Below are 11,682 nucleotides of genomic sequence, written 5' to 3' on the forward strand. Positions count from 1 at the left end.
CTGTATTATATTTGGTTTGATTCCCTGCTTTGAACGATACTGCTGAATCTTAGCCAAACCCTTAAATGGATACTTCAACGAAACTTGAAATATACCTATCTTGTTCAGAAATAGTATATATATCATCCACAACATATGTAAATGACAATCGCACGTTTATAGTTTGCACCTAATGGCTGTATTCTTTTTCTTTTTAATGGCCCACCCTGGAAAGCGTTTGAAGCAGAGCCAGCGGAGACCACGTGACATTCGTCGCATTCGCGACGTGGATTGTATCCGAACCAGAAAGCCGCGGCGAGGCTGACGTCGACAGGATGTTCTAGCCGTTCCAGCCACCGAAGCGGCCGAAGGAAACCAGCAATCGGTCCACCGCAACTAACCACAAAGCTACTTTTGTAAGAATTTTAAGTAGCAAGTTAATTCACTATGCTCTTGTAGAGGTACAATAGAGACGTCTGGGACCCACAAAAGAGTGTCCAGTTAAGAAGAGAATTCCTCCTTCCCCTCTTCTCTCGTGGTACACTGAGAGCTAGCGGGATGATGTCAGGGTAAAAGCATGTATAGTTAACTAGGCGAGACAGGCATAGCCACAACCTGTCAAAGTTCTTAGACGGACATTAAAAACTAGGCTTTAGCAAGATCCACCAGACGCTCTTTGCTAATTGTTTAATTCGTTTTAAAAAATCTTTTCGTGTCTTTTTCAACAAGAGATCGGTGCGTTTAATGTGATACTTCTGCCTTCAACATGAGTACACCTAAAAATAAGCGCCAATTTTTCTTTGTAGTACCCCTTCAAGCAGATTTTACAAGTAGACTTTTGTTTTTGTTGTTTTATGACTGCTGGCAGTGAAAATGGCGGTGGCAATGTGCACCACTACAGAGTATCTGATGACGCCTGAGGAAAGAGACTGCCCCAAGAGCCATGGTGTTGACTCCTGCTGGCACGTTGCCATACTGGCGGGGTGTGTTGCTTTCCTTTCTTCAGCGCCACAGTCGGTGTCCGGTTTTTTTTACGTGGGCTTCATGGAAGAATTTGGCGTCAACCGCGAATCTGCTTCGTGGCCCAGCAATGCAATGGCGGCACTGGCTCACTTATCAGGTACGTGAGCGGTATCAGAGTTTCTACATTGTTCCGGTGTAACGACACCGCGACCTCGCGACAGCATCAGCTACGCATTTCACAAAATCGTGCGTAACCAGAACCGGGCTCGCATACCGTAATTTATTCTAAAAATCGAGTGTACATTCCCAGGTAACTTTAGAGAGACGAAGCTTGTGAAAAAATGGTCAAAATGCAAGCGAGCTGGTGCGTACTATTCATGATGTTTGAACACTGAGACTTTGAAGGACTCTTGAAGACGAAAAAATAATCGATAAAAGAAAAGTGAATATACAGCGCCTACTCCTCAGCTACAAAATTGATTTCATCCAAAGCTTTAATACTGGCCTCCCAAAGCAGTTCTTTTTCCTTCTTTTTTTTTAAATTGTATGTAGAGTGTTGTTTTTGTACCTGCGGATGCTTTCTTTTCTGTATGCAACGTACGTTTCCTTTTGACTTTGGACTAAGTCGTAAATATCTTCAATACGAAGTCAAGATAAAGTTTGCTGCCTATCGATAGAAAGTGCCAACAGAAAGTCAATTGTAATTCTGTGGGGCAATAAATGTGCAATATCGTCAAAACATGATTTTAAAGATATGTACTCCAAGATGTTTCAAAACTTTCGTATCCCAATTCTCGTACATAAGATTCTAAGAAAACATTTTATTCTGAGTGACTTAAGTGCACTACTGGTTATCTTCAGTCATGCCCTTGCTCGGATCCCTCAAAAACAAATAAATGGAAGGGTGAAGCAAGAAAATAAATTTATTACGATATATGAAAATATTACGAGATACGAATCGAACTTGCTAATTTTTTCCCATGTTTTCCTATAACATTTTGATACAATTAGTATCGATGCACTTTGGAATATATTCGAATGAAAAATGCATGATTTAGTTGACAGATATATTCCCTCCAGAATTCAATCCTCATAAACTGAGAACAAGGCTTGGGTTGCAAGAAAAGTGAAACAGATCATCAAGCGAAAGAGGAGCGCTTATCTTCGTTATAAAAAAAAGGGGGGCGCATCCAATAAAGCGATCTTGGCGGACATGAACGCTGAACGCTATTTCTAAAGCTAAAATAAAAGCGTTTTGGCCTCGGTGGCGTGCCAAAAGAGCCGGCGTGACGCGAAAAATCTTTTTCGTCGATAGGGTCATGACGTCACAGCCACATGACCTAGGCTCGTCTCGCTGGAGGGGCGTACAGTTTCTATCCGTCACGGAGGAGCGGAAAGTTTCCGTCCGTCGCCGAGTCCACCCAGTGGCGCTGCAATCCTGCCGTTATTAAACTTCCTGTATCGTAGAAAACAGACGCAACGGCACGTAGAAAACAGACGCGCAACCAGGGTGTAAAATAGACAGGTGTGGAAACGGCCCATAGAAGCCTACCGCAGCGCCTTGACCGGACTGTGTACTCGTCTGCTTGCGGGTACCGCCGATTCGCGACAGATGGCGCTGCGACGAGAAGAAAAAAATTTAATTCGGATTTGCGTGGAACTCTATGGGAGAGTGCGCAAAATAAACCAAGAGCACGACAGTCCTCCGCTGAAAATCCTCGAGAAACAATCTCCGTCAGTTTAGCCAGTCGCCGCAGGTCGCCCACCCGGAGTGAGAGTTTGTGGCGCCACATAGATGGCGCCACAGAAAAAGAGAAAACCGAGGGGGACACAATCCGGTCGCTCATATGGCTCTCGTTTCCCCATCTGTCTATTTTACACCCTGCGCGCAACTCTGGCTCCCGTAGGGAGTCTATACGGGAACTTTAGCCGTTATCATTCGTCTGTGGAGAATGCGTATCCCGCCGCGAGGATGCCGCTAGGCCGCCGTGAGAGAAAACGTGTGCGCTGAATGCGGTGCTGTCTATCGGTGCCGGGCCCCCTTCCGAGTGGTCGATTTCTACTACTGCGGATGCCGAATCTACGTCTGCTCCTGTTCGGCGGCGGCGTCGGCCACGTGAGACTGAAACCGAGTAGGCGCGGAGACGGAGGCTAGGCGTGCAGACGCGATGTGCCACAACCGGGCTGAGGATTTTTAAAATATGTTCTCTGGTGCTCAGTGGTGTCTTTCATATTATAATACAGTCTTCATAGAAACACAGTGCATCGTTGGATTACATGTAACCCTAAAAAGTATTATGTAACCCACCCCCTGCAATAATGCCTAAGGGAGATGCAGGTTTTTCAGTAAATAAAAATACTGCATAGGGTGCAAACCAGCTGATGTCTATTACTCAACGATAAAAACTCTATTGAATTTCTAATGAGGAGACAACAAAATATTTTCCGAGTGAGAAAATGCAAATGCGTGCCTAACGAGTGAGCGCGAATTAATGCGTATTGATGTGTTAATGGTCAAACATGTTTACATTTCTAATGAGCAAGTTCAAAATATTACATAATGAGGATTCATTGATAAAACTCATTGGCGAATTTAATGATCAAATTCTAAAGAATGTGTATTAAGTTCTTAATGACCAAACTCAATTGCATTCCTAATGTGTAAATACAATATATATATATATATATATATATATTGAATTCTTAATTACTAACTTCAAGAACATTGCAAGTGAATGAAATTAATCGAAAGGATATTGAGTTTTTAGGATCAAACTCATTAGACACTGAGTTCATATTAAGTTTCAATTGACTCTATAACAATACATTAGAAGCTCAACTGAAACTCATGGATAACTTTTGTAAGGGCTTTTCCTGGTTGTGCTCAAGTCGTGCGCTGTACAGAGCTTCTAGACAGTTTCATTGAATAACTTCATACTTGCCTTGGTTACCTTGCACTTTTTGGTAAAAATCTGAAACAAACGCGACGTCATCATTTCATACCAACGTTATTATATCACCTCAGTTGTGGCACTCCCGCGGAGGGAAGTAGCATCACCTTCTCCCTCAAAGGTGCCACCCGTCATTTGAAGCACCATCTAAACTCTAGATGGTGCTTAAAATGACGGGTGCTTGAAATGACGTTTTTAAACAGCGTTCTTCGGTGCCACTGCGCCGAAGCGCCATCTAGACGCATGTGCTTGAAAACCTGCGTAACTCTAGCTGCCAGTAGGTATCATGACAGCCGTCCCCCAGAGAGGAGGAGGAGGAGTAAACTTTTATTGATGGAAAACGAGATCTCTGGTCTAGCTGGGGCCCTTAGTCCAGGGCTCCAGTGCTCTCTGGCGCAGCCTTCGCCCTTTGTACCAGCATTTGCTGGATACCGGGGGAGGCGCTGGGCAGTGCAGCTTCCTGCACTGCTCAGCAACTCCTGCATAGATAGAATCTATGCAGGAGTGCCAAATGTTTTAATGTTGTCATCTGTATCTGACGCCAGGTCGAGGCCCCCTCGCGGGATAGAGAGTGATGAGGTGGTGGATACTTGAAACGCTGGCCGCGTTGAAACGCCAGGAATTCGGGGAAGGTTATTGCGCGAGGCGAGGCATCCTCGGTGGATTGGTTCGTGTTCGCTTAAGGTGCCCGGATGGTGCAAGCTCGGGCAACGGCATTTGCGTGCCGCTAACATTCGATGGGTTCGTGACCTGGGGTCTAAACCAGAGCCACCTTGGGGAGGTCGGGGCCTTTTATTTAGAGGGCGTGAAAGGCTTGTGATGAGATGCGACCAGCTCTCAAACGTCGAATGGCCGTCTGGGAGTCAGTAAGAACGTCCCTCCACCAAACATTTCCGTTACGTCGGTTTCATGAAATTACTTCAAAGGGATGCTAAACCGAAATCTGGATTCCCCGAAACACGCGGCAAAAGCATGCAACGGGATGTTACAAACACCAAAACATCACTCATACAGCGATATCTCGAACGGATGACCGTATTTTTTTCAAAAAAAGAGGCGCATTTGGCAGGAGTGTTTACGTCATGTTTCTCCGAGAAGGAGAGGGGACAGCCTCGCGTCTTCTCCGCCTCGCGGCCTTGAGGGAGCGAAGCGAAGAGAGGAGGAAACTAGGTATCTTGACGGTCACGCGCCTCGTCGGCCTGGTTCGATCTCAACTTCTTTTTCCAAAAATAAGGCTGTCCATTTGAGATATCGCCTCACTAGTAGTGTAGTAGGGATTGTAGCGTCCAGTCTACATCTCCAGCATTGTTTTTTTGAAATCCAAATTTCGGTTCACCATCCCTTTAAGGCTGGTTCAAACATTTACGTCCTTTGACCGTGCCAAGGGTGGCAAGCGTGCTATGATGTCGTGTGGCCGCTGGTACGCTCGTATGTAGTTCAAGAACAGCACCTGCATGTGCATGTTTAATTGTTTATATATTTCATTCATAAGTATTGTACCGCGGGCGTAAAGTAGTACCTACAATGTTATGAGCGATTACTTTTTGTGAATTGTGCCTTGATTTTATCTCGAAAATACTGTAAATACCTTCAGCCTTGTCGCCCATAGGTTGGAAGTATTTTAGGTCTAGCAAAAGAATGGCGTTCGTGCGCCAGCAGTTACAGGAGATCCCAACGCTCTCGGCACACTCTGCCAACTGAAACGCAAATGGTTGGACCTGCCTTTATTTGCTAAGTTCTCGTGGATGCAGAGTCCCGTTACAGTATATCAGTTACGGAACGATCTATTACGGTTTCGCTTCCGGCTTCGGTTCATTGACCAGTTTCATAACTGTTTCGTTTCTGTTACCAAAAAGAATAAAACGAGATTCCGTTTTTCGATGTTTCCCGTTCGTATTTCAGTCGGGCGTTGGAGTCACGGAAATAATAAAAAGACGAAGGTTTCGAAACTATCTGCTGTATTAAAGAAAGTAACAAACTGACTTTTCGTACAGGTATTTTCTTAGCCGTCCTGCAGCACCGCATAACATTGTTTCAAATATTGTTCGTGGGAGGAGTCCTCTTGTGGACCGGAATTCTGGCATCGGCATTTGTGCCCAACATGACGTACATGACAGTCACGTTCGGTATCATTCACGGTAAGACAGCCAATCTCCACTACTATTTTCTTTTCTCGGCTCTTTTTTTTTCTTCCTATAATACTTTAATATGGTGAATTTAAAAATTGCATACTGTAAATGACCAAATTTTCGCGAGGACCTCATTTTCGCGGATTTCGCAAATGGCCTGCAATTCGCGAAAAATAGGTCCCACGAAGAATTCCGGTAAAATCGAAACACATTGAAATAAATATTGAGATTCCACTGCGTCGCGAAAATTAGACCCCGCGAATTATTCCAAAACTGCAGCTTTGACCCAAATCACGAAATATTGAGCCCGCGAAAAATAAGTCATATACAGTATCTGTCTGCGAGAAATCAGCAATGTTGCGTTCCCTTAGTGATGCTTTTGAAAAGTTGTTGAAAACTTCCCGTTTTTATCTTGCGTTAACGTAATGTTCTCGGTCAATATGACATGACTGTAAACCATGATATTATGAGGGGAAAAAACTATATTCCAAATTGAACTTTGATGCTCCTGTTTCTAAGAGTTTCAGTCCCTACAAATTGGCAATTACCATTCGAAAAATGTGTTTCCCAATGAGACTGAAGAGGGAGAACTATGGAATCTTGACAAAAAAGCACACATATATCTGCAAACCAATTGATTCCACCGGTAGAGCGTAGATTATTTTTAGAAACCAAATTTTTGAACATCTTATGTACACCAATTTGAGTGGGGGCAGTTACCTTGAGCTCCAAAAATTATACACATTTCATAACTCTGTTTAGTCCTACTTGACATCACTCTATAAAAGCCCTAAGCGACGATTTGTGACCTAAAATATTTGGTCGAAACCCCAAAAAGAAAAACGTAATTTTTCTTTTCATTTTTTTCTTTTTGCAGGTCTGGGTTACGGGCTCTGCATAATGACATTGAATGTCCTTCTTAATATGTACTTCGACCGGTACAGAGCCTTAACATCAGGAATTTACTATTCCGGAATGTCCTGTTCTGGTCTGGCCTTTCCAAAGTTCCTCGCCTATTTGCAACAGAAGTATGGATTTCGTGGCACGCTTCTCATCTACGGGGGAATCACCATGCACGTCACGGCATTCGGTCTCTTGTTGAAAGAACCGCCCTGGATGTGTCTCAAGCAGTACGCTAAAAAAGAAAGATATCCAATCCTCGAAGGCACCAGGGGGATCCAATACCAACTGGCGAACCCGGATCAGCATAAAGGCTCTCCAACAAGCGGCAACCATGAACGCTCGAGAAACCTGCCTTCCCTGTTGTTGCTACTGCGCAAACCTATGTTTTATGTGATCCTCTCGTGTGCCGCGATCGGGGATATGATATTCTCCGTGTTCACATCTACCATGGTCGACTACGGGTTAGACAAAGGACTGTCGATTTCAGATGCAGAGTTCCTGATTATCTATGGATCCTGTGCTAATATTGCCGGGCGACTCCTCGTTCCTCTTTTAGCCGACGCAAAGTGGATCCAGCGCAGTACTCTGGTGATGATTAACATCGTAATAGCGAGTGGTTCGATGATATTGATGTCCTACACCATTCTGTATGCACACGTTCTTTTCGTCTGTTTGTGCGTATATATTTCTTTAGGGTTTCTGACTTCCATGAAGAGCGTCCTGATGGCGGATTACCTTGGAATCGAATGGATGTCGACAAGTTACGCTGTCGTGGGATTGATCTTGTTGCCTCTGACCATCATTACTCCATCCATAATTGGTAAGTTCTTTACTTGTAGGGTCTTGCTTTTCTCTGACTCGGTACCTCGTATGAGAGGAATGACGCACGGGGATTAGTACTTCGGCGTGTTCAACCCACCACCAAATCAATGCGGAACGCAAGTTCGTCGGCTTCTTTCACCGGGGTTGCGCCCATTGAGAATGCCTTCATTGGCTGATTGAATCAACCATATTGCACAAGCAGACCTTAAGACGTCTAGCCTTGCGATCTACCCACTATCCTTCCGATCAAAGTCAGTCAGAACTCTGCTTCATTCTGACGTCACCGCAACCCTATCTCATAAGAAGCAGCGACATTCGCGGTCACCATTCTTCGGGCACGGAATGTATAATGGGATCAGATCCCTCACTAAACGCTGACGCAGTACTCGGCTTCGATAGAATCTGAGCCGAGTTCACGCCGAGCGTTGACGCTGCCCTCGTATCCAATAAGGGATCAGAGAACGCTCCCAAACAATAGTTGGCTCAGAACCTGCTAGATTGTGCGCAGTTTTGAAAGAGGTTTATTTTGTGTCATTGTCTTTTTTCAACTGAAGTGTACAAAGCGCAGCACAGACACCGAACAAGCAAGCAGTTTTATTTTTCGTGTTTTTGTTACGAAGTTTACACTCTCTCTATTCGAACCTGCTATTGTTGTGGAACGTTCACCCTACTTACCCTCGTAAGGGGACAGTGCTAAAAAATAGCCTAAACCCACCCGTCTTAAATTATCTATTTGACCCGAAAAAAAGCTTTATAACGTCACATTTACGTTGCGAAACGCTAATTAAAAGAAGCATTGGGTGCAGCGTAAGGATAATTATCCTGCCTAATTTCTTCTCTTGTACATTTTCTCAGAGCGGAGAGGTAGAGAGAAAGAGAGTCGAAGGCAAAAGCGTGGTCAGAGGTACGCGATGGGACGAAAGTGTCTCTCCTCCAATCTTCTTTCAAGAAGATGGGAATCTCACAAACTTCCTTCGGTCCGAAGCTACTGCAATATTGGCTTCGGTATAAAGTTTTCTTTTTAACGGCTCACTCGCTCCCACGAAGCCGCTCCCAACTTAAAATGCTTGTCGCGACATAAATGTTGCACGAAAAAAAAAAACAGTTAGTGTGCCGGCGAGCTCGTGATAATAAAACCTTTTGTAACACCTCAGGTCGTGGTGCGGAAACATTAAGAAACTTTCGAGTAGAACAAAAGAAAACGGAGAGAAACGTCTCAAATGCAGCTAAAATCATTTATTTTTCTCGCTCTTTTTACGCACCGGATGCGACGTCAGCGACCTGTTCACAGATGCACTCCTTGTGGGCACGACAACCGGATGATCTTTTCACATCAAGACCTCGATAGCGCTATCAAGGTGTTGAAGCCGCTATACGACAACTCCCTACAGAAATTCGAAAGACACGATGCCAACAAAGTATACTCAAGCCTTTTGTCACATTCAGCAAAAACACCGAAAGGCCTCACACATGTCTTCTTGACTTTGACTCGCAGATATTCCTAAAGCATCGCGTAACTTTTCTTTTTTATGAGCCCTTAAGATTCTAACGCTCCAAAGGAACGAACATGTAAAACTTTCACGCGAGCAACATCCTAACGATGTTCGAGCACTGCCATAGCGCACAATGATACGGCTGATTCCATCCAATTGGTGCTAATGTATCTTATTATTTCGTGCGACACGTGCACAACAAGTCCTGTGACATGTTCCACACACATGCCACACGCCGCGGTTTACCATTAGCCATGCTCTCAGCACGATCGCAGCGCTTCAACACGACTCGCACCGCCGCGCTCGGCCCATCTATGGGCGCAGCCACCTTGACGTCACGTGACCACTAATGTGGCAAACGGGCAAGATGGCGGTGGCCGGCGAGTGTGTATCTGTGCCGGGAGAGGGGGGGGGGGGGGAGGGGGGAGGCGCAGTTTTCGCTGCAGCCCATGGGTCCTCCGGTTCACTGCTCTAAGCTCACTCAAGCTCGTTGCTGCAGTGCGAAGAAGTATAGAGGCGCTAGGTTTGAACTTGCTACGACTTACGTTTTATCCGCTGTAAGTGCCTATGCGCGCCAAAGCTGAGGGAGAGGAGGAGACGAGAGCGCGCGAGGACGGCAGAACGCCGAGCTTTGATTGGCTCTGATTGGAAGGACAGTGAGTAGACCTCAGAGAAGCTGGCATCGAGCTTTATAGCCACTAACCTCCCAATTCGAATCAATCAGAGCTCAGAGTTTTTGACGCCATGGCAACCCCTGCGCAAGAAGCAGACGAACTTGCGCTCCGCATAGCTGCCGTTGTCTCCACTGCAGTCGTCAGACCCGTTAAAACGCAGAAGTCCGGCGTCCGGCGTTTGACGTTCGAACAGTGCGGTGAAGACAAACGGAGCTAGCCTTGCGTCTACACACTAATCACTCTAATCAGAGCCTGCTGTTTTCAAAACCCCGCGCGCTCTCGTCTCCTCCTCTCCCTAAGTTGCTGCCCGTATATTAGGATGAAGTAAAGAAAAGGCGACTTACTGTATTCCGTTGGTCATTGTTTTTGTTTGTGTTCCAGGATTCTTTAGAGACTTCGGAGGAAGCTACGACGGCCTGTACAGGATGTACGGTGCAATACTGCTGCTTCTTTTTGGCGCCTTTCTTTTTGTTGTCTGTGTTGAAAGAAGCCGCAACCACGTGTGGACGACAGGACAGAATGCGCAGGAAGCGACACAGCTCACTTCAGCTGAGCAAACAAGGAATACCTGAAACGTCATTGCTTTATGATTTCGATAAAGTTAATAAAACTGATGTTGTATGGTTTCTGGTGCCATAGAGCCCCATGTATCCGAAAACTCCGTCTGATGCCATTTTCCCATTGAAATTTTCAGAAAATCACTTATAACTTTTGGATAAGGTATCAGATCGGGCTGAAACTTTGGCATCTGGTTGTGACCTCTAGCGCTTTCTTTGATCGGAGAATGAGCGTTCGGCGATGCCTAGTTTATATTTGCGGTAAAAAAAAAACCCTGTAAATATTGTTTTGTGACACCCTGTACTGGGCTACCTTAGCGCAGTTTTCAACGCCACAAATTTCAAAGAAAAACGCTTTAACTGACATATATTTTTGTACATCCGATTGTAAAACTTCCCAAAGTTCTTATTCTGTCACAACACTAAGCAGAATTTGCTCTTATAATCGAGCGCGAAGAGAAAACGCATTGTGTTTTCCCATGGGAATGCATTACCGGAAGTCAAATTTAGACTGCTTGATGTCTGCTTCAAAATGCAACAGCACACTAGCGCCACCTGAACCTCTAGCGTTTATTGCAATAACTCTATGGTTTGCACCACCTGCTGCTGCTTTGCCGCTCTCTCACACCCGTGGCTATGTGTCGTACTCCGACACTCCTGCAATAGAGATGTTCCAGCGAAGAACTTCATCGGCCTGTTACTCCAGATACTCCACAGTGGCGACGAAGACACGGATTTTCCCCTAAAACGGGAAGCAAAGACCGTCGGACGACTCAGCAATTGAGGGTCCTTAAACTGACGTTCTAGTGTCTGGCATCTTGAATCAACGACCAGAGTTACAGAAGGCAGTCAGGATGTCGTTATTTGGGCAAGTCGACCTTTTGATGACGCGAAGTGTCATTGGTTATCATACGAGGAAAAGTTGCGAGCCTTTCTGAGAGCGAACGGAGTAGCGGACGCAAGCAGAGTTGACGTGGTCATAAGCCTCATAGGACCTGACACGTATAAGTTGCTCGATAGTCTAGTAGCGCCTGAGGACCCGGCACTAAAAAGTTGTGAATATTTGTTTGCCGTTTTCCGAAACTACTTGTCGCCGCGGCCGTCGGTCATCGCAGAAAGGGCAACTCCATAAAAGGGAACAACAGGAAGGTAAATCGGTCGGAAAATATGTCGCCGAGCTCAAAAGAACATCACTGACATGCAATTTTGCA

The 11,682-nt window shown here is 45.3% G+C and overlaps 1 protein-coding gene across 1 annotated transcript; it reads left to right on the plus strand.

The window, feature by feature from the left end:
* Positions 1 to 852: 852 nt before the first annotated feature.
* On the plus strand, positions 853 to 10,486 carry LOC8025182 (monocarboxylate transporter 4-like). Its single transcript, XM_040218499.1, has 4 exons — positions 853 to 1,099; positions 5,888 to 6,031; positions 6,900 to 7,745; positions 10,296 to 10,486. The coding sequence occupies exons 1-4, from the start codon at positions 853 to 855 to the stop codon at positions 10,484 to 10,486; spliced, it is 1,428 nt and encodes a 475-aa protein (XP_040074433.1).
* Positions 10,487 to 11,682: the final 1,196 nt, after the last annotated feature.

The sequence above is a fragment of the Ixodes scapularis genome, unplaced genomic scaffold, assembly GCF_016920785.2.
Source record: "Ixodes scapularis isolate PalLabHiFi unplaced genomic scaffold, ASM1692078v2 PGA_scaffold1__304_contigs__length_218370807, whole genome shotgun sequence".
NCBI classification, from domain to species: Eukaryota; Metazoa; Arthropoda; class Arachnida; order Ixodida; family Ixodidae; genus Ixodes; species Ixodes scapularis.